The sequence below is a fragment of the Homarus americanus genome, unplaced genomic scaffold, assembly GCF_018991925.1.
Source record: "Homarus americanus isolate GMGI-L3 unplaced genomic scaffold, GMGI_Hamer_2.0 scaffold4896, whole genome shotgun sequence".
NCBI classification, from domain to species: Eukaryota; Metazoa; Arthropoda; class Malacostraca; order Decapoda; family Nephropidae; genus Homarus; species Homarus americanus.
The window spans coordinates 10,888,669-10,915,494 of NW_024749657.1; the positions used below are offsets into that span (position 1 = coordinate 10,888,669).

The window sequence follows — 26,826 nt, forward strand, 5'->3', positions numbered from 1 at the left end:
GTACTACTTTTATTTTAATTGTCTTTCCTTTTCGTGTTTTTCCTCCACTATATTAGAGCACAGTTCTTCTATATACTCTTTCTATTTGTTTACTACTTCAGTCTCAACAGGATGTCCTTACCTATACATATTGTAGTCTCACCTCATCTATTCCTTCTTTCTTGTTCATATCTTTTGTCTTTCTCTATAATTTATTTCTCTTATGTTTTCATTCTTCATCTTTCATCTCATACTCACTCCAAAAAGTCTTTATCGCGAGTCTTGTTGTCTCGGTAGGGTTGTCAAAATCCTTCGTCTGTTGTGTCATATTGTCTCAAAAAATCGTAGAGATATTTCTTGGAGCGAGCTACATATACAGTTTTAATTTCTAAGAGCAGTTCTTCATAAAAATATTCTTCTCTTTTCCATTTTCCTTAAAGTTCCGTTAGTTTTCCCCACTCACTACAACATGTCTGAATTCCTACCATTGCTGTTCTGTTTCTTCCTAGTCGTGATCTTCCTCCAACAATTCCCCAAAAAGTCGTCTTTTTATTTCGCTATCTAACCCTGCCTTTCCTTCTCTAAACTGCATGTAATTTTATCCAACAGATTCTTTTTAATTTCTCAGTAGCCTCACTGTGCTCATTACTACAGTCTACATAAGAATAGGTGATAATGGGCTTATTATCAAGTTTGCACCGCGTAGCTTATACACATCTGAAGATAATATTTACAGAAAATATTACACAGCCGTGCAACATTTTAGTTTCAATTTCTGTGATCTAATGAATGTAGCGCTAAGGCTTCCAAACACAGCTGTTAACCATAAACTTACCATATCTCTACCTTGATAGATTTAACATGTCTTTACCTTGATGGACTCGACGTGTCTCTTGGCATAGAGGTAGAGTCTGGAGTAGATGGCAAGCATGACGCAGCAAGGGAGGAAGAAACTAATGCAGGAGGACACCACCGCATAGACGACGCTCAGCTCCAGGGCACACTGCTGCTTCTTCTGTAGGGGGACAGGTGAAGGCTGGTCACACACACCTATGTTGTTCCTTGTCCTGTGGAGTTGTGGCATGATCACACACACACACTTACCTTCCCCCTCCCCCCCTCCCAGTGTTCAACCATATGAAATCGCCAACAAACTCCTGAAATTTAAATCCAAACGCTCCACGACCCCAATTGACCTCCCAATCGAAATATACAAGGAGTTTGCAGTCGAACTTGCCACCCCCTTCTCTTCTATTATTAATGCATCCCTCAGACAAAGCAAATGCCCTAATGAGTGGAAAACCGCATTTGTCACCCCCATCCCCAAGGTTACCACCCCACTGTCCCCTAACGACCTTAGGCCAGTTGCCATTACCCCCATACCCAGTCTACTTTGTGAGAACTTTGTTTTTGAGTGGGCATTTGCCAGTATCTATCAGTCAATTGATCCACAGCAATTTGGCAATATGAGGACCTCCTCTACATCACACTGCTTGGTGAGCTTTCTGGATTTTCTGCACAAAAACTTGCAGAAACGTAAGACATCATTGGCCGTTGCCCTTGTGGACTTCAGGAAGGCCTTTGACCTTGTTGATCACTGCACTGTTATCAACAAGGCTATTGCACTAGGGCTGCCCACCAACCTGGTCTCATGGCTCACTGATTTCTTGAGTGGACGTCGCCAGGCAGTGAGGTACCAGGGCTTGGTCTCCACATTCCAACACCTCACCTGCGGTGTTCCCCCAGTGGACCAAGATGGAATCGCTGTGCTTCCTCATCCTGATCAACGACGCTCTTCGGACACTCCTCACAGGTGGAAGTACGTGGATGACTGCACTGTGGGGGTTTCAGTGGACAACACCGCACCAGACTACTCATCGCTACAAAGCACCTGGACAGGCTACAGGCATGGACTATGGAGAACAAGGTCACCATCAACCACACTAAAACCGTAGTCATGCACATCAATACCGCCACCACTCCAGTGCAAGCCCCAGCAGTCACAGTGGGTGCCCATCCTCTCCAGCTGGTGCAGTCTGCCAAACTCCTGGGTGTAACTATAGACAACAAACTTGACTGGAAGGCCCATGTAAATAACACAGTCAAGGCAGCCTCATACTGTCTCTACATGCTACGAAGACTAAGGTCACTTGGGACACCCACGCCAGAGCTGAGGACCATCTACAACGCCTTTATTCTCCCCAAACTAACGTATGCATCACCAGCCTAGTCGTCTTCTCTCAACCCCACCCATCAACGTCAGCTAGAGAAGGTACAGAAAAGGGCCTGCAGAATCATGCTCGGCGCAGAATACTCCGGCTACACCAAAGCTCTCTCCACCCTGGAAATGCCATCCCTCAGTGACCTCCACCACCAAGCACTGGAAAGGTTTGGCAGTGGACTACTGTACCACCCTCGTCATCGCCACGTCCTGCCACCTGCAGACCCCCACGCAACTCTCTCAGTCCGCCACTACAACAAAATTCAGCCCATAAGAGCCCTCACCGATAGATATAATAACAGCACCACCCCATCTATTGTTAAAATAATAAACAACTCCTGATTTATGTACTGTACAGCCCTGTAAATGTATTCAATGCATATTATATCATTTTGTCTAAATCAAATGTAAGTCTGAATATTTTCAGCCACTGGCTGCAACTCTATTAATAAACCGTTTATTATTATTATTATTATTATTATTATTATACACACACGTTTATGTTGTTTCTATTTGCCTTGGGGAAAGATTTAGGCTGTCTTCTCATTTTCAAAAAATATTAATTTTCCTGTGTGGAATTGGAAAGACGGTTCTCGCACACTGAAATAACAAGTGATATGTTTCATTCACAACTTTGCTTAGTTATATATATATATATATATTGGTACGACCGTGTCGTATTTTTCTATTTTTTTTATATAACATGCTTCCATGTTGTTCCATATTATTCCTGTAATGATGTGTCATATTTACTATTATATAATCTAGTCACCTTACCCTGTGCTGTTAAGGTTTTAACTGTTATTATTTGTTCAAGCCCATCTTATTTCTTCTTTTAGTAATGAAACAAGCATTCTTTGTTTCTCTAACGACCATCAGCATCGTTAAACGACCCATGTTTCACCTGCTGGTGGCATTGTCTGGAGCCGACCCAATATATAGTAAGCATCAGTAGATGGAGTTCAGTCCAGTCCTCTCGTCATTCAGTTCACGTTCTTTTGAGCGACACCCGTCACCTGTTACTTATACTTCATTTTATTTCTGTGTTGTTCCTGTCACCACCAATGTGGTATATCTATGTGAGTACCTATTTATGTCTCTTATGCGTCCATCAGTGCTTGCTTAGTTACATTTAAGTAATTCAGTGTTGTTTCACGTTAGTTAATTTCAGTGTTAGTTATTTTATATGTTTATGTAGTGTTAATGTAATCCAGTGCTTTATTTTTATTCGATATATTTAAGCAGTTCTTTTGATGTTTCGATGTTTAGTATCATTTGTGTCTTAAAAGTTTCGATAGTGAATCAATTTGTTGTGACAGCCTACGAGGCTCTTTATTGTGTTAATATTTAATTTAATTAAATTCTTAAAGGTTTACTTTATTTATTTATATTCCCATTTAATTTACTTCACTTTTTTTGTTTGGTTAGGCCTAGAACCTGGATGTTAGAGTAAATTAAGAGACGGCGTAACAATATATATATATATATATATATATATATATATATATATATATATATATATATATATATATATATATATATATATATATATATATATATATATATGTATATATATATATATATATTTCATGTAGATCCACAATGAAAACGTGGATAAGATAAATCTTGATAAAATCACACGGGAAAAGGGAAACAACGGAGCACCTTAGCTTTCGTCTTTATTCAAGACATCTTCAGAGGCAACTCTGGTGTGCAAGAAAGGGGGGCTTCATATGCATGAGGCATGACGAAGTAAGGGATCTCACAGCAAATATGTTGAAGGAAATCTGCTGTGATGTCAGGGTAGAACCGACCCTCCTTCCATTGGACCGTGAGAATTTCCAAAATAGGACTTCAAACATATCCAACGAAGCCTGTGTTGACGTCATTGCTCGAGGATTCTGGACGCGGGAACAGCGAGCCTTCTTCGACATAAGGATTTTTGATCCCATGGCCGCATGTCACCGTAACTTAGCTCTCGATGCTGCACATAGGAGGAACGTGAACGACAAGAAAAGGGCATACAGGGAGAGAATTCAGAACGTTGATCAAGGCAGCTTCACTCCTCTAGTGTTCACAACCTCTGGTGGGATGGGACCAAGTGCAAGATGCTTCTAAGCCAGACTCGCGGAGGTGCTATCCGAACAGAAGCAGCAGCCCAGAAGTTATGTTGCAACCTGGATGAGATGTCGAATGTCCTTCTCTCTCCTTAGGTCGCCTTTGCTCTGCCTCAAGGGAACGAGAGCATCGGCCTCAAAGCCGACAACAGTTGCAGATATTGACTATGAGGTAATAAAATGGTGGCGAAGGTATGGCTATAAGGGGAGAATGGAGGCCAAAAAAAAGAAGAAAAAAAGTAGTAGTAGTAGTGTTTGTGCGTGTGTGTGTGCATCTCAAGTTCTTTTTCAGCTTAAGAACCATAAACCCTCGTTAACGTACAATATATTTCCATATTCATTTTATTAATACATAGTTACATACACTAATAAAACATGAAGGTAACGACAAAGATTTACTTATTTCACCCTGTTACAGTCTTCGGGTGCGGTAGGTACTAATTTATTATTCAGTTACCTGAATTACCCCTGGAGATTCATCACCAATAACAGGTTAGCATAATAACTAATATAAAGAAGACAAGGTAATTCTCTCAGGCTTATAAGTTGTCGCTAATCTTTCACTACTGGGACGCCAATTTTAATATCTTATTTGGGTAACACAGAAAGAACCCAGTACACAAGTGGTTCGTCGATTACCTCCCCCACTAGCTAATCTCCCCCTAGTAGACTCTCTGCCCAAAAAGTGTATCCCTCTTAATAGAATATCTCCCCTAATGGACTATCTTCCTTAATAGACTATCTCCTCTCATAGGCTATCTCCCCAAATACACTATCTCCCTAACAGACCATCTCCCCTAATAGACCATCTCCCTAATAGACTGTCTCCCCTAATAGACTATCTCCCTTAATAAACTATCTCCCTTAGGAGAATATCTCCCTTAATAGACAGCCTCTTCTAATAGACTATCTCCCCTAATAGACTATCTCCCCTAAGAGAATATCTTCCTTAATAGACTATCGCCTCTAATAGACTATCTTCCCCAATACACTATCTCCCTTATTAGACTATCTCCTCTAATAGACTATCTCCCCTAAAAGACTATCTCTCCTAATATACTATCTCCCCAAATAGACCATCTCCCCAAATAGACTATAGGCGTTTATTGTAAGGCGTTTTCGTCGCGCTAACTCTTCTAGAGGCGTAGATGTTGCTTTTGATTTATGCTCATGACACGTTCAGAGGGAAAGGCTAACGCCTCGATCAGGCGTTAGCCTTGTGCAGCCCTCAAGCGGCCCAAATAGCTAACAACCAATCAGCGATTTCTCCCACTGAAAATACGCTGATCATGGCCGCTTATGGAGAATATTTTGATTAATATTGAAGAGTTGGAGGCATGGAAGGCAATAAAAAAACTGTGATAAAATAATAAAAATAATTTCATATACGGTAGTATATTGGATAGGACCTAAAACAAAATGATTACACAGAGTTGAAGCCTGTTTTGTCTCCTCCTTTTTAAGTGGGTGCTGTCAGATTTCATTAGCCGTTGGTGCCGTTGGTGTAACAATATTGATAATTACAGAAGTATGATTGAAACATTAATATCATTACTCATAAGATACTTTAAATAAGGGTGAACAAGTTAATTACAGTTCTGTAAGTGCAAAATTTATGACTTAGACGAACCAGAAATACGTCGTATTTCATGCACAAATATGCGAACATCTAGCCGCGAGAGAAGAAACGTAGAGCTGCTCTGTTTGTTTCGTGTGGTATTAGAGTCCGGGAGAAATTCCTTTACAACGGGCCAGACTTTTTGTGATATTCTTATTTATTGTTGACATTGAATTCTATTTTTTGTCTCTTTCCATAATTTTCTCAATATTTTCTTCACTATTTCTTTCTATATTGTGTCCAAATAACAGTTCTCCTAATTTTATTGTTTTCTGAAGACTGTTACAATGTCGTATTTTTTCTTAATAACAATCCGGAAAAGCTAACGCGTTAGCTATTCCGTGCATCTTAAAACACCTTACAATAAACGCCTTATCTCCCCTAATCAACACTCTCAGGGCAAGATGAGAGACACTTTAGCGTGCGCGTGTTAGGGTATCTCTAGATCGATCATTTCATACCAATAACCCAATTACTACACGCTCTTTTAACTCCTCACAACCATCTCCATGACAATGATCAGCCTGCCTTGGTCTCCACTCTGTTGCATCAAGTCGCACCTTTGAAAACTGCTGTATGTACAGAAATTCACCTTTTCTGTGTATTTAGTTTCTGGTTTTAGGAAAATATTCATATGTCAATATATATTAAACTTTACTTTTTTTCCGGAGAGATAAGTGAGAAGAAAAAGCACTCAACACACTGACCCTCTCGGCTCTCTCTGACCATCACCACGACCTCATCTGCAAATTTGGTGAGAAGCTTCTGCACCATCCTCGACACACGCTCCTACTACCACCCGAGATCCCTTGTCCGAGAATTGCTGTTCGACACCACAACCGCATCCAGCCCATACGAGCACGAACTGATCGCTATAAGAACAGCCCAGTTCTAACCATTGCAAAAATTATCAATAACTTGTAATTAACCAGTGTATTCACCTCCAGTCAATCTTACCGTTTTGCACTGTCACTATGTTGAAATGCCCTGTAATATAACCTAGTTATTATATAACATATTTGTATCACTATGTTACTTGTATATCATTTGTAAATCAAGAGACCCATTCCCCAATTATGCAACTGTATATTTTCAGCCTTCCGGCTGCCATGCTCTTTCAATAAACCGTTAATTATTATTATTATTATTATTATTATTATTATTATTATTACACTCACACACACACACACACACGCGCGCGCGAGCATATGCATAGTTACACACGAATACATTATTCCAAGCACAAACAAATACAGACATAAGCATACGTACACATAACAAATACATAGTAACACACTTAAACCAACACTCACGCTCACAAACACTTCCCGACGTACTCAACGCGTTCTTCAGCCTTATTTGATACTTGGACATTCTGTCAGTTTCTGTTGCGCATTTTTTTACGTGGGGCATCCGTAGACTTTTAAATGTATCTGACCATGCACTCATGCTGGTTTAACCTGGACTTTATAAACATTCACTCTAGGGTTTCATAAAATTAGCTGACAGAGTATTTGAGCAGTACCAAAGTCACTCTCCAAAGAAGTTGTTTCTGACAGTTTCCTGCGCCAGCACAGTAGTTTCTTTGGCGCGAGTCTGTGATCTTTAATGACGCGGCCATAAGCTAATAATAAACTGAATTATGCCTCTCAGCTTATTTCAATTTATGATTAAATACCCTAACGCTACTCTAACTCTTCCTAACCTAACGTAACCAAACGGCAGGCTGTACGGTGCTCAAACATCTAACTTTATTCTCTTCTGTAGTATTAACTGGGACACTAAACGTTCTCGTCTTTCACAGTAAGTGAGGTGTTGGGTGTCGTCACCAGTAGTCATTCTTCAATTTTTCAATCCAATAGCAGTGTAATATCTCAGAAACCAAGCTGAACTACAGTACAGCAACCTTTTCCAAAGACTCCTAAGGCACCGATCATCTAAGTGAAACATTTTCATAATAATCCCGTTATTTTATTACTAAGATTGACCTTTTCCTCGTAAATTGAAAACCTCAGATCAGTATCGATATTCAGAGTAAAATTTTCATTGTGATGATGAATATTATTGTTAAGACCAAGATGTATCCCCAGGCATGTTATACTGTGTCTATGTTTGACGCTGAAAGAAGTGATTTTGTATGTTAGATTTAACTTCGGCAAAATCCTCAGCGTCATCGACGAACGATTGTATCAACAAGTAAACGATACTTGACACACACCAATATTCACCTAACACACATCCAAACATACTGTACACTTACTAGCACACACCTAAACATACACACATATACATAGATGCACGTAAAACACCAGCTATGTTTGTAAACCGCAGATCTCACCACTTGTCTGTCCTGTCATAAAGTAAAGAACAACTTTGAAATCTAAGCAAGTAATCCTAGAATGCATATAAAGAAACTAACAATGTTTACTCCGGATATTTTCTTCGTAATTCTGCTAAGAAACTTGCACGAGTAGGAAAAGCCTCTGCAATTAAATATGGACTGAAAGACGAACATGTCTAATTGAATATACCTCCCTGGATGTATCTCACTCCCAAAAGTATCTTTACGATTTTGTTTGAGACAATATGACGAAGGATTTTGACAACTCTCCCGATACAACAGGAGTCTCAGTGTTCATTTTGAAATTCATTGAACCCCTCCGTTCAGATACTTTTAAGAGCGATTTTTTTACTCTACATCATAGGCATTCATTTTAAAAACTCACGGTACTGTCGGGAGTGGTGACTTCTTTCTGGTAAGGCAGATGGAGATTCAGCATGATGGGAAGGAAAGATACAAGAGCACTAAGCACCCAGATAGCCGCGATGGAGCACGTCACGATTCTCTTCGTCATCCACCGGCCGTAGCGCAGAGGGTCCTGACGGGAGAGTAGGTGACACACGCATTATGATGTGGTACTTGTGATGGTGACAAGTTCAGGTGTGAGAGTTGTACTTGATGGGTGGGGGTTAAAGGGACATATTTAGTGGGGGTGGTATACAGGGGAGGAACTTGGTGGGGAGGTATACAGAGGAGAAACTTGGAGGGGAGGAGCTTATTGGGGAGGTATACAGGGGAGGAGTTTGTTGGGGAGGTATACAGGGAGGAACTTATTGGGGAGGTATACAAGGAGGAACTTGGTGGGGAGGTATACAGAGGAGGAACTTATTGGCGAGATATACAGGGAGGAACTTGTGAGGTATACAGAGGAGGAACTTATTAGAGGTACACAGGAGGAACTTGGTGGGAGGTATACAGAGGAGGAACTTATTGGGAGGTATACAGGGAGGAACTTGGTGGGAGGTATACAGAGGAGGAACTTATTGGGAGGTACACAGGAGGAACTTGGTGGGAGGTATACAGGGAGGAGTTTATTGGGATGTATACAGGAGGAACTTATTGAGGAGGTATACAGGGAGGAACTTGGTGGGAGGTATACAGGAGAACTTATTGAGGAGGCATAGGAGGAACTTGTGGGGAGGTATACAGAGGAGGAACTTATTGGGGAGGTACAGGGAGGAACTTGGTGGGAGGTATACAGAGGAGGAACTTATTGGGAGGTATACAGGAGGAACTTGGTGGGGAGTATACAGAGGAGGAACTTATTGGGGAAATATACAGGGAGGAACTTATTGGGAGGTATACAGGGGAGGAAACTTTGGTAGGGAGGTATACAGGGAGGAACTTGGTGGGAGGTATAGAGGGGAGGAACTTATTGGGAGGTACAGGGATGAACTTGGTGGGGAGGTATACAGGAGGAACTTATTGGGGAGGTATACAGGGAGGACTTGGTGGTGAGGTATACAGGAGGAACTTGGTGGGAAGGTATACAGGGGAGGAACTTGGTGGGGAGGTATACAGGAGGAACTTGGTGGGGAGGTATAAGAGGAACCAGGGGAGGTATAAGGAGGAACTTGGTGGGAGGTATACAGGGAGGAACTTGGTGAGGAGGTTTCAGGAGGAAATTTATTGAGAGGTATACAGGGAGGAACTTGGTGGGAGGTATCCACTGAGGAACTGGTGGGAGGTATACAGGGAGGAACTTGGTGGGGAGGTATACAGGGAGGAACTTGGTGGGGAGGTGCTGGGAGAAACAGGGAGGAGGTACAGGAGGAACTTATTGGGAGGTACAAAGAGGAAACTTGGTGGGGAGGTATACAGGGAGGAACTTGGTGAGGAGGTTTACAAGGAACTTATTGGAGAGGTATACAGGGAGGAACTTGGTGGGGAGGTATCCACTGAGGAACTTGGTGGGTTGGTATACAGGAGGAACTTGATGGGGAGGTATACAGGGAGGAACTTAATGGGGAGGTATACAGGAAGGAACTTGGTGGGGAGGTACAGGGAAAGAACTTGGTGGGGAGGTATACAGGGAGGAACTTATTGGGAGGGATACAGGGAGGAACTTGTGGGAGGTATACAGAGGAGGAACTTATTGGGGAGGTACAAAGGAGGAATTTGGTGGGGAGGCATACAGAGGGAGGAACTTATTAGGGAGGTATACAGGAGGAACTTGGGAGGTATACAGAGGAGGAACTTATTGGGAGGTACACAGGGAGGAACTTGGTGGGAGGTATACAGGGAGGAGCTTGGGGATGTATACAGGGAGGAGTTTATTGGGGATGTATACAGGGAGGAACTTATTGAGGAGGTATACAGAGGAACTTGGTGGGGAGGTACAGAGGAGGAACTTATTGGGGAGGTACACAGGAGGGAACTTGTGGGAGGTATACAAGAGGAACTTTATGGGAGGTATACAGGAGGAACTTGGTGGGGAGGTATGAGGAGGAACTATTGGGAAGGTACACAGGGAGGAACTTGGTGGGAGGTATACAGAGGAGGAACTTATTGGGGAGGTACACAGGGAGGAACTTGGGGGAGGTACAGAGGAGGAACATGGGGAGATATACAGGGAGGAACTTATTGGGAGGCAGGGGAGGAAACTTGGTGGGAGGTATACAGGAGAACTTGGTGGGGAGGTATACAGGAGGGAACTTGTGGGGGGGTATACAGGAGAACATGGAGAGGTGTGGGAGGAACTTGGTGGGAGGGGGGTAATAGGGGGGTGGGATGGTTGGGAGACTGGTGGGGAATGCGGGAGAACTTGGTGGGAGGTATGCAGAAAGACTTGGTGGGGGAGGTATACAGGGGAAAGAACTTGGTGGGGAGGTATACAGGGAGGAACTTGATGGGAGGGATACAGGGAGGAACAGGGTGGGGAAGTATACAGAGCAACTTATGGGAAGGGAGACTTGGTGGGGGGGTGCAGATTGGGTATACAGGGAGGAACTTGGTGGGGAGGTATAGGGGAGGAGCTGGTGCACAGGGAGGAACTTGGTGGGGAGGTATACAGGGAGGGCTTCTTGGGATGTATACAGGGAGGTTAATGGGATGTATACAGGGAGACGTGAGGTATGAGGAGGAACTTAGTGGGAGGTATATAGGAGGAACTTGGTGGGGAGGTGTAGGGAGGAACTTGGTGAGGTACACAGGGAGGAACAGGTAGGGAGGTGTCTGGAAGAGACTTGATAGAGTAAACAGGAGGAGACTTGGTGGGAAGGTATACAGAGGAGGAACAATAGGAGAATTTGGGAGGCAGTGGGTATGGAAGGAGGAACTTATTGGGAGGTACAGAGGAGACAGGTGGGAGGTGTCTGGAGGGGCATAGGGAGGATATACAGGGAGGAACCAGTGGGGGTACAGGGGAGAACTTGGTAGGGAGATTTACAGGAGGAGACAGGTGGGAGGTATACAGGAGGGAACTTATTGGGAGGTCTGGGGAGAAACTTGGTGGAGGTGGGGAGGAACTTAGTGAGGTATACAGGGAGGAACTTGGTGGGGAGGAATACAGGAGGGAATAGTTGGGGAGGTTTACAGGGGAACTTATTGGGGAGGTATGGGAGGAACTTGGTGGTGAGGTATACAGGAGGAACTTGGTGGGGAGGTATACAGGGAGGAACTTGGTGGAGGTGTCAGGGAGGAACTTGGTGGGGAGGTATACAGGGGAGGAACTTGGTGGGGAGGTATACAGGGGAACTTGGTGGGAAGGTATACAGGGAGGAACTTGGTGGGAGGAATGGGAGAAATAGTGGGGAGGTTTACAGGGAGGGAACTTATTGGAGGGGTATACAGGAGGAACTTGGTGGGGGAGGTATCCACTGCAGGGAACGTGGTGGGGGTGTCTGGGGATGAACTTGGTGGGGTGGTTGGAGGAGACAGGGGGAGGTATACAGGAGAACAATGGGGAGGTATACAGGAAGGGAATTGGTGGGGAGGTATACAGGGAGGAACTTGGTGGGAATTATGCAGGAAGAACTTGGTGGGGGAGGTATACAGGAGGAACTTATTGGGGAGGGATACAGGGAAGGATCTTATTTGGGAGGTATACAGGGGAGAACTGATTGGGAGGTATCTGGGAGAGACTTATTGGAGGAGGTATACAGGAAATTTAGAGTAGGAAAGAACTTGGTGAGTATCTGGGGAGGAACTTGGTGGGGGAGGTATGCAGGGCTGGTGAGGAGGTACAGGGGAATCTTGGTGGGAGGTATCAGGAGGAACTTGGTGGGGAGGTATACAGGGGAGGAACTTGGTGGGGAGGTGTCTGGGTGAGGTGCTGGGGAGTGTGGGAGTTAGGAGGTATATGAGGGAGGGACTTGGGGTATACAGGGGAGGACGGTGGGGAGTATACAGGGAGGAACTTGGTGGGGAGGTGTACAGGTGAGGAAATTGCTGGGGAGGATGTAAAGGGAGGAGGATACAGGTGTAGGAGGAACTTATTGGGGCGGTGTACAGAGACTTGGTGGGGTACAGGGGGAGCTTGGTGGGGAGGGTATACAGGGAAGGAACTTGGAGGGGGAGGTAACAGAGGACCTTATGGGGAGGATTATACAGGGAACTTGGTGAGGGTATACAGGGAGGAACTTAGGGAGGGTATACAGAAGAACTTGGAGGGAGGTATACAGGGGAGGAACTTATGGGGGAGGCATACAGGGGAGAACTTGGTGGGGAGGTATAAGGAACTTGGTGGGAGTGTTCAGGGGGAGAAATTGATGGGGAGAGTGCACTGGGAGGAACTTGGTGGCGAGGTATAAAGGGAACTTGGTGGGGAGGTATCAGGGGGAGGAACTTATGAGGTGCAGGGGAGGAACTTGGTGTGAGGTATAAAAGGAGACTTGGTGGGGTGTATGGGGGAGGAACTTGGTGGGGAGGTACAGGGGAGAACTTAGAGTTATACAGGAGGAACTTGGTGGGGAGGTATAAAGGGAACTTGGTGGGGAGGTATCAGGGGGAGGGACTGGTGGGGAACAAAGGGGAGGAACTTGGGAGGCTAAGGGGAACTTGGGTGGGGAGGTATACAAGGGAGGGAACTTGGGTGGGGAAGACTGGGGGGGAGGTATAAAGGAGACTTGGTGGGGAGGTATGGGAAGAAACTTGGTGAGGGGAGGTATGGGGAGGAATTGGTGGGGAGGGGCAAGGAGGGGAACTTGTGGGGAGGCATACAACAGGTGAGAATGGTGGGAGGTACAGGGAGAAATTGGTGGGGAGGTATACAGGAGGAAACTCTGGTGGGAGGAAAGGCAGGAGGGAACTTATTGGGGAGGCATACAGGAGCAACTTGAAGGGTAGGCACAGGGGAGGAAATTGGTGAGGAGGTATACAGGGAGGTACTTAGATGGGGAGGTATACAAAGAGGAAACTTGTGGGAGGAATACAGGGAGGAACTTGCTGGGAGGTACAAGGGAGGAGCTAGTGGGAGGTATACAGAGGAGGAATTGGGGAGGTACAGGAGAGGAAATGCATTGGGGAGGTATAAGGAAGAAACAGAGGGGAGGTAACAGGAGGAATTTATTGGAGAGTAAGGGCAGGAGGGGAACGGTGGGGAGGTAAGCAGAGGAGGAACTTAGGGGGAGGATGCAGGAGAGGAACTTGGTGGGGAGGTATACAGGAGAATTCTGTGGGAAATGTATAAGGGGAGGATCTATTAGGTAGGCATACAGGAGGAGCTGTTTGGGGAGGCAGAGGAGAGCCAGGGGGAGGTATAAGAGGGGAGGAACTTGTGGGAGGTATACAGGGAGGAACTTTGCAGAGGTATAAAGGAGGTGAAATTTTGTGGAGGTACAGCGATGAACTGGTGGGGAGGATACAGGGAGGAAATGGTGGGAGGTATACAGGAGAAAATGGGGAGGGCGGTGAGGAACTTTATTGGGGATGGCACAGGGGAGGAACTTAATGGGGAGGTATACAGGGGAGGAACTTATTTGGGAGAGCAGGCAGGGGAGGAACCAAGCTGGGAGGTGGGAGGAACTGGTTAGGGAGGTATAGAGTGAGGATTTTGTGGTGAGGTGGAGGGCAGGGGAGAAACTGGTGGGGAGGTATACAGGTGAGGAATTGGTGGTGAGGTATAGGAGGAACTTGGTGGTGAGGTATACAGGTGAGGAAATTGGTGAGGCATACAGGAGAAACTTGTTGGGGAGGCATACAGAGCAACTTGGTGGGGAGGATACAGGGAAGAATTTGGGTGAGGAGGCATACAGGAGGAACTTATTGGACAGGAATGGGGAGGAATGGGTGGGGAGGAAGGAGGAACATTGGGGAGGGGCAGGGAGGAATGGGTGGGGAGACAGAGAGGAACCAGGGGGAGGTATACAGGGAGGAACTTATGAGGAAAGGAGGAACGATGGGGAGGAGGCAGGGGAACTTGGGAGTTTCAGAGGAGGAACCAGGGGAGGAATACAGGGAGCACTTGGGGTAGGTATACAGGGGAGAAATAGGGGAGGCATACAGGGAGGAACTATGGGGAGGTTACAAAGAGAATTGTAGGGGAGGAATACAGAGGAAACTTGCTGGGGAGGTATACAAGGGAGGAGTTTAGGAGGAGGTATAGGAAGAAATTGGAGAGGTATACAGGAGAGAACGCTGGAGAGGTATACAGGTGAAACTTTGTGGGGAGGTATACAGAGGATCTTATTAGGTAGGTATTCAAAGGACTTATAGGCAGGCAGACAGGAGGGAGCTGTTTGGGGGAGGCATAGAGGGAGTGAGCCAGGGGGAGGTACAGAGGAGGACATGGGGAGGTATACAGGGGAAGAGCTGGTGGGGAGGGAATACAGGGAGGAAATCTCTAGGGGAGGTATACAAGGGAGGAGCTTAGTAGGGGAGGTATACAGGGAAGAAATTGGTGAGGAGGCATACAGGAGGAAATTATTGGAGAGGTATACAGGTGAAATTGGGGGAGGTATACAAGGAGGATTCTATAGTAGGTATCAGGGAAGGATTTTGTAGGTAGGTAAGGCAGGGAGGCTGCTGGGAGGTATAGAGGAGGAGCGGGGGAGGTATACAGAGGAGGAACTTGGGTGGGGAGGCACAGGAGGAGCTTGGTGGGAGGTATACAAGGAGGAAATTTATTGGGGAGGATACAGGGAATGATCTTGTGGGGAGGTATACAGGAGAAATTATTAAAAGAGTGCATACAGGAGGAATTATTGGAGAGGTATACAGGGGAGCAAATTTGGGGAGGCATACAGGGAAGAACTTGGGAGGGAGGTATAGGGAGGTGAATGGGAGGTATACTGGGAGGAACTTGGGGAGATATACAAGGGAGAGGAAGTAGGGGAGGTATAGGGAGATGACAAGGGGTGTACAGGGAGGAAATGGGAGGTATAGGGAGGAAATGGAGACAGGAAGAATGTGAGGGGAGGTACAGGGAGGACTTTAGGAGAGGCAGGGAGGAAATGGGGGAGGGCAGGGAGGAATGACAGAGGTGAGAAGAATGGAGGGGAGGTATACAGGGAGGGCAGGGGAGAACTTGGTGAGGAGGTATAAAGGGGGAACTTGGTGGGGGAGGCATACAGGAGAAATTGAGGGGAGGTACAGGGGAGGAACTTGGTGGCGAGGCATAAAGGGGGGGGAACTTGGTGGGAGGTATACAGGGGAGGAACTTATGGGGGCTATATACAGGGGAGGAATGGTGTGAGGTATAAAGGGGGAATGGTGGGGAGGTACAGGGAGGAAATTGTGAGCAGGTAGGAGGAATGGTGGGGAGGTATACAGAAGAGGAAATTATAGGGAGGTATACAGGGAGGAACTGGTGGGGAGGTAGCAAAGGGGGAATGGTGGGGAGGTATAGGGAGGAAATTGGTGGGAGGTATAAAGGGAAGGAATGCAGGGGGGAGGCATAAAGGGGAATGGTGGGGGGAGGTATACAAGGAGGAAATTATAGAGGGCGCAGGAGGAACTGGTGGGGAGGCATAAAGGAGGGAACTTGGTGGGGAGGTACAGGGAGGAAACTTGGGGAGGCATACAGGGAGAAACTGGGGGGAGGTATACAGGGAGGAAACTTGGGGAGGTATACAGGGAGGAACTTATTGGGGAGGCAGGGAGCAATTGTTCGGGTAGGTATACAGGGAGGAAATTTTTGGGGAGGCATACAGGGAGGTACTTATTGGGGAGGTATACAAAGAGGAACTTGGGTGGGGAGGAATACAGGGGAGGAACTTTTGCTTGGAGGTATACAAGGGAGGAGCTAGTAGGGAGGTATAGCAGAGAGGAACTGGGGGAGGTATAGGGAGGAATTGGGGAGGACAGGGGAGGACTTATAGGGAGAGATAGGGAGAATGCAGGGGAGGTACAGGAGAGGAATGATGGGGAGGTATACAGGAGAAGAATGGAGGGGAGGTATAGGGGAGGAAATTTAGGGAGGTACAGGGGGGAGAATGGAGGAGGAGGTATAAAGGGGGAATGGTGGGGGAGGTACAGGAGGAAATGATGGGGAGGTGCAGGAGGAATGGTGGGAGGCATAAGGAATGGGAGGCATACAGGAGGAACTTATGGGGGATGTATACAGGAGGAAATGGTGGTGAGGCATAAAGGGGGGAAATTGGTGGGGAGGCATACAGGGGAGAACTGGTGGGGGAGTTATACAGAGAAATTGTGGGGAGGTATACAGAAGAGAATATAGAGGAGGTACAGGGAGGAATTGGGGAGGTATAAAGGGGGGAATGGTGGGGAGGTATACAGGGGAGGAAACTGTGGGGAGGTATAAAGGAAGGAAATGGTGGGGAGGCAAGGGGAATGGTGGGGAGGTATACAAGGGAGGAAATTATGGGGAGGTATGCAGGGAGGAACAGGGGAGGCAAAGGGGAGGGAATGGTGGGGAGGCATACAGGTGAGAATGGTGGGGAGGTATACAGGGGAGAAATTTGGGGAGGTATACAGGGAGGAATTGGGGAGGTACAGGGAGGAAACTAGGGGAGGTATACAGGGAGCAATCTTGGTTGGGAGGCATACAGGAGGAAATTGGGGAGGTATACAGGGGAGGTACTTATTGGGGAGGTATACAAAGAGGAATGGGTGGGGAGGAATACAGGGAGGAACTTGTTGGGAGGTATACAAGGAGGAGTAGGGGAGATACAGAGGAGGAATGGGAGGTATACAGAGAGAAAAATTATTGGGGAGTATAAGGAAGAAATTGGTGGAGAGGTAAGGGAGGGAGGAATGGTTGGAGAGGTATACAGGGAGAATGGGTGGGGAGGTATAAGAGGAGGAACTTTGGGGAGGTATACAGAGAGGAATGGGGAAGTATACAGGAGTACTTGTGGGGGAGGTAAGGGCAGGAGGACTTATTAGGTAGGTATACAGGAGGAGCTGGTTGGGAGGTATAGAGGGAGGAGCTGGGGAGGTATATAGAGGGAGGAATTGGTGGGGAGGTATACAGAGGAACTTTGTGAGGTATAGGAGGAACTTTGTGGAGGTATACAGCGATGAATGGTGGGGAGGAATACAGGGGAGGAAATGTGGGAGGTATACAGGAGAAAATTGGGGAGGTATGCAGGGAGAACTTATGGGGGATGTATACAGGGAGGAACTTAATGGGGAGTATACAGGGAGAAACTTTGTCGGGAGATATACAGGGGAGAATGACTGGAGGTAACAGGGAGAAATTATTAGGAGGTATAGAGAGGATGGGTGAGGCATACAGGGGAGGAAATGGTGAGGTATAAGGTGGGAGAAATGGGTGGTGAGGTATACAGGAGGAATGGTGGTGAGGTAACAGGTGAGGAAATGGGTGGGGAGGTATACAGGGGAAGAATGGTAGGAGGAGGTATACAGGAGGAACGTTTGACAGGTATACAGGGAGAAACTGGTGGGGAGGTATACAGAGGAAGAACTGGTGGGGAGGCACAGGAGGAATTGGTGGGGAGGCATACAGAGGAGGAAACTTGTGGGGAGGTATACAGGAGAATTGTAGGGAGGTATAAAGGGAGGAAAAGAGGAGGCAGGAGGAACTGGTGGGAGGCTCAGAGGAGGAACTTTGGGGGGAGGAACTAGGGAGCACTTGGTGGGTAGGTATACAGGGAGGAAATTGGTGGGGAGGTATACAGGGGAGAAACATGGGGGAGGTACAAAGAGGAATTGGGGAGGAATACAGGGGAGAAATTTTGGGGAGGTATACAGGGAGGAGCTGTAGGGGAGGTATAAGGGAAGAAATTGGTGAGGAGGTATAGGGAGGAATGATGGAGAGGTAAGGGTGAAATTGTGGGAGAGTACAGGAGGATTTTAGGTAGGTATTGAGGGATCTTATTAGGTAGGTAGAAGGGAGGAGCTGTGGGGAGGTATGGAGAGGAGGAGCTTTGGGGGAGGTATACAGAGGAGAAACTGATGGGGAGGCATACAGAGGAGCTTGAGGGGAGGTATACAAGGGAGGAACTATAGGAAGGTATACAGGAGGAAATGGGTGAGGATATTTACAGGAGGAACTGTGGGGAGGTATCAGGGGAGGAAACTTATAGGGGAGGTATACAGGGGAGGAAATGGGGAGGTATGGGGGGAGGTAGGGGAGGAAATTATAGGGAGGTATAAGGGAAATGGTGGGGAGGTATACATAGAGGAATGTGGGGAGGACAGGGAGGAAATTTAGGTAGGAGCAGAGGGGAGAGTTGGAGGGGAGGTACCAGGGAGGAATGAGTAGGGAGGTATAGGGAGGAATGGAGGAGATTACAGGGGAGGAATTGTGGGAGGTGTACAGGAGAAATTAGGGGAGGTATACAGGAGAACTTGTGGGGACGATAAAGGGGGAATTTGGTGGGGAGGCATAAGGGAGGAAACTTATAGGAGGTATACAGGAGGAAACTTGGCGGAGGTATAAGGGGGACTTGTGGGGAGGTATACAGGGAGGAACTTGGTGGGGAGGCAGGGAGAAACTGGTGGGGAGGTATACAGGGAGAACTTAGGAAGGAAATACAGGAGAGCGGAGGGAGGTATACAGGGGAGAAATTTGTAGAGGTATACAGGGAGGAATGGAGGGAAGATGATAGGGAGGAAATGGTGGAGGTATGGGGAGGAACTTTTAGGGAGGTAACAGGGAGGAAATGGTGGGGAGATGCAGGGAGGACTGAGTGAGGTATAAGGGAGAACTGAGGAGGTATACAGGGAGGAACTTTGGGGAGGTATACAGGGAAGAATGGTGGAGGTATACAGGAGGAACGGTGAGGTATGCAGGAGGAACTTGTGGAGGCATACAGGGAGGAAACTTTGTGGGGAGGTATACAGGGGAAGACTTAGGGGAGGTATACAGGAGGAAATCCTGTTGGGGAGGTATACAGGAGGAACCTTATTGGGGAGGTATATAACAAGGGAATTTATTGGGGAGGTATACAGGGAAATGATAGGTATATATAAGGGGAACTGGTGGGGAGGTACAGGAGAAACTGGTGGGGAGGTACAGGAGGAACTTGGTGGGGAGGTATACAGGGGAAACTTGGTGGGGAGGTTACAGGGAAGAATCCCAGGGGAGGTATACAGGAAGGAACTATTGGGGAGGTATACAGGAGGACCTGGTGGGGTACAGGAGGAACTTAAGTGGGGAGGTATAACAGGAGGAACTTATTGTATAGGGCATGATGTGAGGAAATGCAGGGGAGGTATACAGGGAGGAACTTGGTGAGGCACACAGGAGGACTGGTTGGGGGTATACAGGAGGCAAATTGGTGGGGAGGTATACAAGGAGGAACTTATTGGGGAGGTATACAGGGAGGAACTTATTGGGGAGGTATACAGGGAGGAGCTTATTGGGAGGTATACAGGATGGGAACTTGGTGGGGAGGATACAGGGGAGGAACTTGGTGGGGAGGTATACAGGAGGAACTTGGTGGAAGGTATACAGAGAGGAACTTGGTGGGGAGGTATACAGGGAGGAAACTGATTGGGAGGTATACAGGGAACTTGGTGGGAGGTATGACAGGAGGAATCTTGGTGGGAGGTATACAGGGGAGGAACTTTGTGGGAGGTATACAGAGAGTGCCTGTGGGAGGTATACAGGGAGGAAACTGGTTGGGAGGTATACAGGGAGGAACTTATTGGGGAGGTATACAGGGGAGGAACTTGGTGGGAGGTATACAGGAGGAACCTGTGGTGAGGTATACAGGAAGGAACTTGGTGGGAGGTATACAGGGAGGAACTGGTGGGGAGGTATACAGGGAGGAAATTAGGGAGGTACAGGAATCTTGGTGGGAGGTATACAGGAGGAACTTGTGGGGAGGTATACAGGAGGAACTTATTGGGAGGATACAGGGAGTGAACTTCAGGGGAAATAATACAGGGAGGAAACTGTGGGAGGTATACAGGAGAAACTTATGGGGAGGTATACAGGGATGAACTTAGGGGAAGTATACGAGGAACTTTGGGGAGGTATACGGGGAGGAACTTGGTGGGAGGTATACAGGAGGAACTTATTAGGTAGGTATACAGGGAGTAACTTATTGGGGAAGTATACAGGGAGGAACTTGGTGGGAGGTATACAGGAGGAACTTATTGGGGAGGCATACAGGAGGAACTTATTCTGAGATACAGGGAGGAACTTATTGGGAGGCATACAGGGAGGAACTTGGTGGGAAGGCATACAGGTAGGAACTTGGTGGGAGGTATACAGGGAGCAACTTGGTGGTAGGCATACAGGAGGGAACTAATGGGAGGTATACTGGGAGGAACTTGGGGGAGGTATACAGGGAGAAATTGGTGGGGAGGTATACAAGGAGGAGCTTATTGGGAGGTATACAGGAGGAATGGAGGTATACAGGAGGATGGTGGGAGGTATACAGGAGAAACTTGGGAGGTATACAGGGATGAATTTATGGGAGGGGCATACAAGGGAGGAAACTTATTGGGAGGTATACAGGAGGAATTGGGGAGGTATACAGGAGGAACTTGGTGGGGAGGTATACAGGAGGAACTTTGGGGAGGTAAACAGGCAGGAACTTGGTGGGGAGGTATCAGGGGAGGAAACTTATTGGGGAGGTATACAGGGAGGAACTTGGTGGGAGATACAGGGAGGAACTTGTGGGGAGGTATACATGAAGGAACTTGGTGGGGAGGTATACAGGGGAGGAACTTGGTGGGGAGGTATATAGGGGAGGAACTTATTGGGGAGGTATACAGGGAAGGAACTTGCTGGGGAGGTATACAGGGGAGGCAACTTGTAAGGTGAAATGTTAACCACTGGAAATTGAAAACCGTTGACAGAATTAACGAACGAGTCAATATGAAAGGGAGCGACCAAGAGAGATTGATGGAAGAGGAGAGACGGTCTGGCAGGGGGAGGAGGGATGCAGTATCATTCAATACCACTCACCTTTATATGTATATATCGATCGAGGCTAATGGCGCAGAGGTTGACGATGGACGCTGTCGAACACATCACATCGAAGGCGATCCAGGTGCTGCAGAATCGCTCACCGAACGGCCAGTAACCCAACAGATCATTCACAAGGGCAAAGGTCATGACCACACAGGCCACGAAGAGGTCAGCAATAGCTAAGGAGACGACGAAGAGGTTGCCAATCTTGCGAAGGTTCCTGTCGGCACACACAGACTAGAACGTTGCCGAAGATAGACAGGAAGATGACGAAGGAGAGCACAACACCTGCAGGAGAAGATGAGGGAGTCTTAATTTACTAAGATTATTAGAATTACATGAAGATAAAGGTTAATGAAGAAGAGACTCGTGAAAGCCGAAAAAACGGACGAACGTTTAGTGTGAAAGACAAACAATGTAGAATAACGAATATACAAGAAAAAAGGTGTTTACGAAGGTTATTATGAGATGATGAGAGAACAGAACCTTGATGTGCTGTACAGCTGTATATAATATCAAACAAGATACTTTTACTGTAATGTACAGTACGTGCACGTGTATGTGTGTGTGTGTGTGTGTGTGTGTGTGTGTGTGTGTGTGGTTACCGGTTTATATGAAAAAATTACAATTACTTATATTTTGGTCTGTTTACCTCAATATCTCAAGCGAAACTGCACCTATAAGTCGTATCTTCGAATATAGAGAAAGAAAATATACTCCTTCAAATCTTTAATATTCTAGTGCCTCTGGACTACTAAATACAGGCATGGCGACCTTACCTCCAGAAAGACTTGATATCCTAATAATATAGGTGCAACACAAAGCAACTCAGATTATCCCTGAACTAAATCGTCTCTATTATCAAAGTAAACTGAGGACTAACAACTTACAGGGACATTCTCAATCATGAAAGAGACGAAACACCTACACCTTGATAAAGTTTTATAGCTGCTCGACCTCACCGCAAAAGGACAGTTTAAGCTCGCTAAGGTGCCATGCAGGATGAACAGTCTACCAGTTCAAGCCGTGGAAGCGAGAACATTACCATACATAAAAAAAAAAAAATCTGAACAAGACTCTGAAGAGCATAGTCACTTCTAGTTAGGTAGTAGGTAATAGTCAGCTACCAAACAGGGAGGTACTACCGCCTGGGAAGATATTGGAAGCATAATGTGTTGTCTCATGGTAGATCCTGCTGTCATATGGCATCATGAAATTGTGACCAAGTCCCAGGTTGCTCATCTGACTTTCTGCCTCATTTACACACAATTGCAGGGTCTCAATTGTTTCTCTTACTATTGATCTTTTTTTCATTTACGTATTTCTTTATGGTTCTTTACTATTATTATTATTATTATTATTATTATTATTATTATTATTATTATTATTATTATTATTATTATTATTATTATTATTATTTTATTATTTTTATTTATGTATTTTTATTATAAATTTTACTTAATTGAATTATTATTATTATTATTATTATTATTATTATTATTATTATTATTATTATTATTATTATTATTATCATTATTACATTTTCGCCCCCCCAGGCCCCGATGTGGGTCTGTGACCTGTGCCCGGGTGGGCTAATCCCCGTAACTAAGATGCGTTTGTCTGGTCTTTAGGGATTTCTTGATTTTGTTGCCCATGAATTACAAAAATGACCTTGGGGATTATGGGGAAACTTTCGTCGTGACCCTCAACATCTCAAAGCATTTGACAAGGTATGGCACAAGTCGTTGCCTTCTAAACTTCCCTCTTTTGGTTTCTCTCCTCTACTTTGTTTTCTAATTTCTAGCTTCCCTGAGAACCGATCCATGGCAGTTGTTGTCGAGGGATCAATCTCTCGCTCTTTCTCTACCAATAGTGGTGTTCCACAGAGTTCTGTTCTTTCGCCTACTCTCCTCCTTCATTTTATCAATTACTTATTTCACACTACGACTAATTCTATCTATTCTTACGCTGATGATCATCAGCGTAAGAATGGTTAGAATTAGCAAGCATAATTTATTTACATAACAGTAAAATAAGCAGATATACAGTAGGTTTAATTTACAGTTACATTTTCAAAAACTGTTATAAAAAATTATACAGTGTACAGGCAATTATATTCATAGAACACAAAAGTTCCTTAACAAAAAATGTACTTAAATGTTAAAAGAAAACACGTTTTTTCTCTACTGGGATCTGTGTAGCATCTCCGAATGGGGAGGTAGAAATTTGATCAAATTCAGTAGTAATAAAACACAGTATTTACCAATTACAGTACACTTTCCAGGATAAAAGATCTTCTACCAATCACGTTTCAAGACAACCATTGCGCCAAATTCTATAATGGTTATGCTAGACCTTACCACTTCCTTTAATACCTGTATGTCATGGAAGCCACACATCCACAACATTGCTAAAGCTGCCTCCCGAAAGCTGGGAATGCCGTACACATGCGGTAGCTACTTCACTTCTGAGCAGCTCTTTCAGGTTTATAAGGGATTTATCCGTCCTAACTTGGAGTACTGCTCTTATATCTGGAGTGGTTCTTCTTCTATTCAACTGTTAGATTAGTTAGATTACTCGCCCCCTAGGCCCAGTTGTGGGTCGATGACCTGTGCCCGGGTTGGCTATTCCCCGTAAAATAAAAAAATAAAAAAAATAATCTCTCTTTCCTTTCTCTTCGCCGCGATGTTGCTTCACTCTCTTTTACAGGTACTTTAACGGGTAATGTTCGGTGGATTTGGCATTCTCTGTACCGACGGCAGAGCCGTGGGCTCGTAACACTCGTCTTGCTTGCGTTGCCCACCGTTATATAAGTTCCTTCTTTCCTCACACAGCCAAACTGTAGAATGCTTTGCCTTCTTCTGGGTTTCCATCCTCTTACAATTTGTCTCTTTTCAGAAAAATGTTTTTCTGACTTCTTCGTAGTGTAGATTAACATACTCTTTTTCTCCTCTACCTTTGTCGTCCTCCAGGCCCCGTTGTAGGTCGATGACCAGTGCCCGGGTCGGTTATTCCCCACAAAAAAAACTTGGATGGAGGTGCTTTGTTATTGATTTTCTTTAGTTCTTTGTTCAGAAGTTTCTTTTCCGCCTTTTACTGAAACGTTTGACCTTCGGTCGGTGTGACAATTGCCCACGAAGAGCCTGTCACATCCTTGGTGGTATCTGGTGCTACTCTGTCACACCACATTGTCTGTTTCGCAATATTCTTATAATCTTGTTTCTTGTTGTGAACTTATGCTAATTTAGTTGGTTTTCATGCAAATTTTGAAGAGTTGTTTCATAGGAAAAATTTTGTTACCTCATGATAATGCAGTAGGTTTTGAGTGGATGATTCTTCGATTGTGAACTAAGTAGAAATTAATATTTCATGTGAAATCAATATCAGTAATATGATAAAAACATTTTACATTAAGAACTACATCATTAATTATAATGATATAAGACTAAGATACCGAACTTGACTCCTCACCCAGTGTTGTGATACAGGTCTTGTATAGCCTCGGCCATTCATATATAATAACATTGATTTATCGTGGCTAAACTATAGAGACTAATGGTGCAAATACAGTGTTATAATATTTTCATCCAGAACATCCGATAAATATATAGTGGCTGCACAGTGCTGGTTGGCGATACTCTTGGGTGACGTCATGACGGTAACAGCCGACCTCCCGTTTGTGATCGGCGTCCTGAACAAATGAACACCAGTGCACTATATAGGCGTTAGAATATACCAATAATTGTTTTTTAACTGAACATAGTATTTTCAAAATATATTAGACATTATTTCTAGATGTGTTATGTACGTGTGTGTGTGTGTGTGTTAGTATTACTTATAGTGTGACAGCATGGAGCCTCTCCGACACTGACCAGCCACGGCGGAAAGGATGGATCATGCAGAAGACTCGAGAGAGGCGGTAAATGCCCAGACGCTGTTATGTGCACAGTAAGCAGCAAACATTTCGCCGAGGAATAATAATAATAATAATAATAATAAGAATTAACGGTTTATTGAAAAAATTCTGCAGCCCGAAGGCTGAAAATATACATTGGACATAAATGACTTATTACATACATTGGAGGGTGCACTAAGAGGTTCCTCACTAATTAAGAACAAAGAACATAAATATTACCAACACGGAATTAATTTTTTTCTTCTGTAGCAGTGGTTCTTAACCTTTTTTGAGTCACGGACCCCTTTGGGATCTGGTGAAAGCTATGGACCCCCTCCCTAGAAAAATGCACATATGCACATAAACACAACTTTGCATGCAATGAATATACAGGGTGTCCCATAAATTTCCATACATAGGAAAAATAAATTTTATATGAAAATCCATTTTTACTTATATAATATGCTCTACATGACTACCATTCTGTTGAAAACACTCTTCAATGCGTGTCCTCCACTGCTGAAGAACACGTTCAAGCACAGCTGGAGTTATGCTTGTAATGGCGTTGGTGATACGTTGTATGGAAACTTATGGGACACCCTATACTTTATTTTATTGAAAATTCATTGCCTCATACAGTGTATGACATACACAAAGTATAAATAAAGTAAACAATCTTAACAATGAATTATGTTTCACACTTCTTATGCAAAAATTAATGGCCACTCGATACAAAAATGAAATACAATCATCTTGTGCAAATTAAACAATACAAAACATTAATTCTGCTCAAAAGTGCATTTCAATGAGAAGGTTGTTGTTGTTTGGCTTGAAGATAAATGTTAAATTTTTATCTGACCTTCACAGACCCCCTCAAGGCCATCCATGGACCCCCAAGGGGTCCATGGACCCCAGCTTAAGAACCCTTTTCTATAGGATCAGTAGACTGCGGACTCAGATTAACTTCTACCTCAAGGCTTATTTACTGATGCTTGATATCAAGGTGATGAGGGAAATATTTATGTCGATATGGACAACTTAGTTCAAAGTATAATAGAACAGTGGGCTAGGAACTGTGGCGTGTGAACATTGCGTATTGAAAAGCGTCAAAATGGGAGACAAATTAGTCATGAGTGGCTTGTGACCAGCCGTGCCCTTAGTCAGTCTTTAAATGGACCCCTCTAAGTTAAGATCTATACCTGGATCACCTCAGTTCGGCTTGTCTATTACAGAGCCAGCCTCAAGTACTAGACGACCTACACTGAGAACATTCCCAGAACAGATCACGGGGCCAGTCTAATTAACTGTACACTATTTGGACTTGTAAATATCACTCTGTATATATACACTAGTCTTATGTATAATGT

At 45.1% G+C, this 26,826-nt stretch overlaps 1 protein-coding gene across 1 annotated transcript in view; it reads right to left on the bottom strand.

Moving 5' to 3' along the window:
- LOC121853544 (dopamine receptor 1-like) overlaps nt 1-21,794 on the bottom strand; it is a 38,577-nt gene extending 16,783 nt beyond the window's left edge. Inside the window, exons 1-3 of the mRNA XM_042347747.1 lie at nt 21,562-21,794; nt 8,662-8,814; nt 851-994 (exon numbers count right to left, since the gene is read on the bottom strand). Of these exons, the coding sequence (XP_042203681.1) occupies nt 851-994; nt 8,662-8,814; nt 21,562-21,711 (447 nt within the window). The 5' untranslated portion in view covers nt 21,712-21,794. The remainder of the gene's footprint in view (nt 1-850; nt 995-8,661; nt 8,815-21,561) is intronic.
- Nucleotides 21,795-26,826: the final 5,032 nt, after the last annotated feature.